At 31.4% G+C, this 789-nt stretch overlaps 1 protein-coding gene across 1 annotated transcript in view; it reads left to right on the top strand.

Moving 5' to 3' along the window:
* Positions 1-473: 473 nt before the first annotated feature.
* LOC103801881 (steryl-sulfatase-like) overlaps positions 474-789 on the top strand; it is a gene marked incomplete at its 3' end in the record, with an annotated part of 20,403 nt that continues 20,087 nt past the window's right edge. Inside the window, exon 1 of the mRNA XM_009074317.1 lies at positions 474-619. Within this exon, the coding sequence (XP_009072565.1) occupies positions 474-619 (146 nt within the window). The remainder of the gene's footprint in view (positions 620-789) is intronic.

The raw sequence follows: 789 nt of genomic DNA, 5'->3' as shown, positions 1-789 counted from the left end.
CTTCAGTAGCAGAATTAACTTTTTGTCAGCAATGAGCCTTGGAAGTTTTAGTCCTAAATGATTTCAGGTTCTGTGTTCCTCAAATCACGTTTGTACTTGGAAAAAAACAGCAAAAAAACCCAAGCCTTATTTGCTTTTATGATTTATTGCTGTATAGTGCATCTGAGAATGCAAAATTGTCACTGAGGTTGTAGCTAGTTTTTTGTTTGCCTTTATTTAAAAGCTTCATCTGTGTTTAGGGGTGGAAGGAAAAAATAGCCATACACTAAAACATGCATTTTTATTTTTAAGAAGTATGAGAGAAAATGTAAAAAAAAAGCCTTGAGAAAAAAGCCAAATAAAAATATTCAATCTCTTTTTTTTTGAAACTGTGCATTGGGCAATAAGAGGACTAAATTAGATAAACAGTCAATTTTTTTAAAAAAGTGTTTATTTTTTATATTTTCTACTTGTTCTTACCCACCAGGAAGAAGATGGGACTCCTTTTACTTCTAATAATTTACCAGTGCTCCATAAACAGTGTCAAAACACAGAGTGTTTCAAATCCCAATATCATTTTACTGATGGCTGATGATCTTGGTATTGGAGACCTGGGATGTTATGGGAACAGAACCTTAAGGTATGATGATAATTTGGGGGCATCATAGCTTTGTATTCAGTTTGTATTATCAGTTTTTTAAAGTTAAAAATTCCAGAACATTTGGCAATTTGATGACGGTTTTTATAAAGAACTGAAGTTAATAACTTTTCTGGATAATAGAATATTCAATCTTTGTTTTCTTTTCTCTA

This window comes from Acanthisitta chloris, unplaced genomic scaffold (assembly GCF_000695815.1).
Source record: "Acanthisitta chloris isolate BGI_N310 unplaced genomic scaffold, ASM69581v1 scaffold6025, whole genome shotgun sequence".
Lineage (NCBI taxonomy): Eukaryota > Metazoa > Chordata > Aves > Passeriformes > Acanthisittidae > Acanthisitta > Acanthisitta chloris.
The sequence above is the reverse complement of the archived record's forward strand: the minus strand, read 5'-3'. Positions and strand labels throughout refer to the sequence as shown.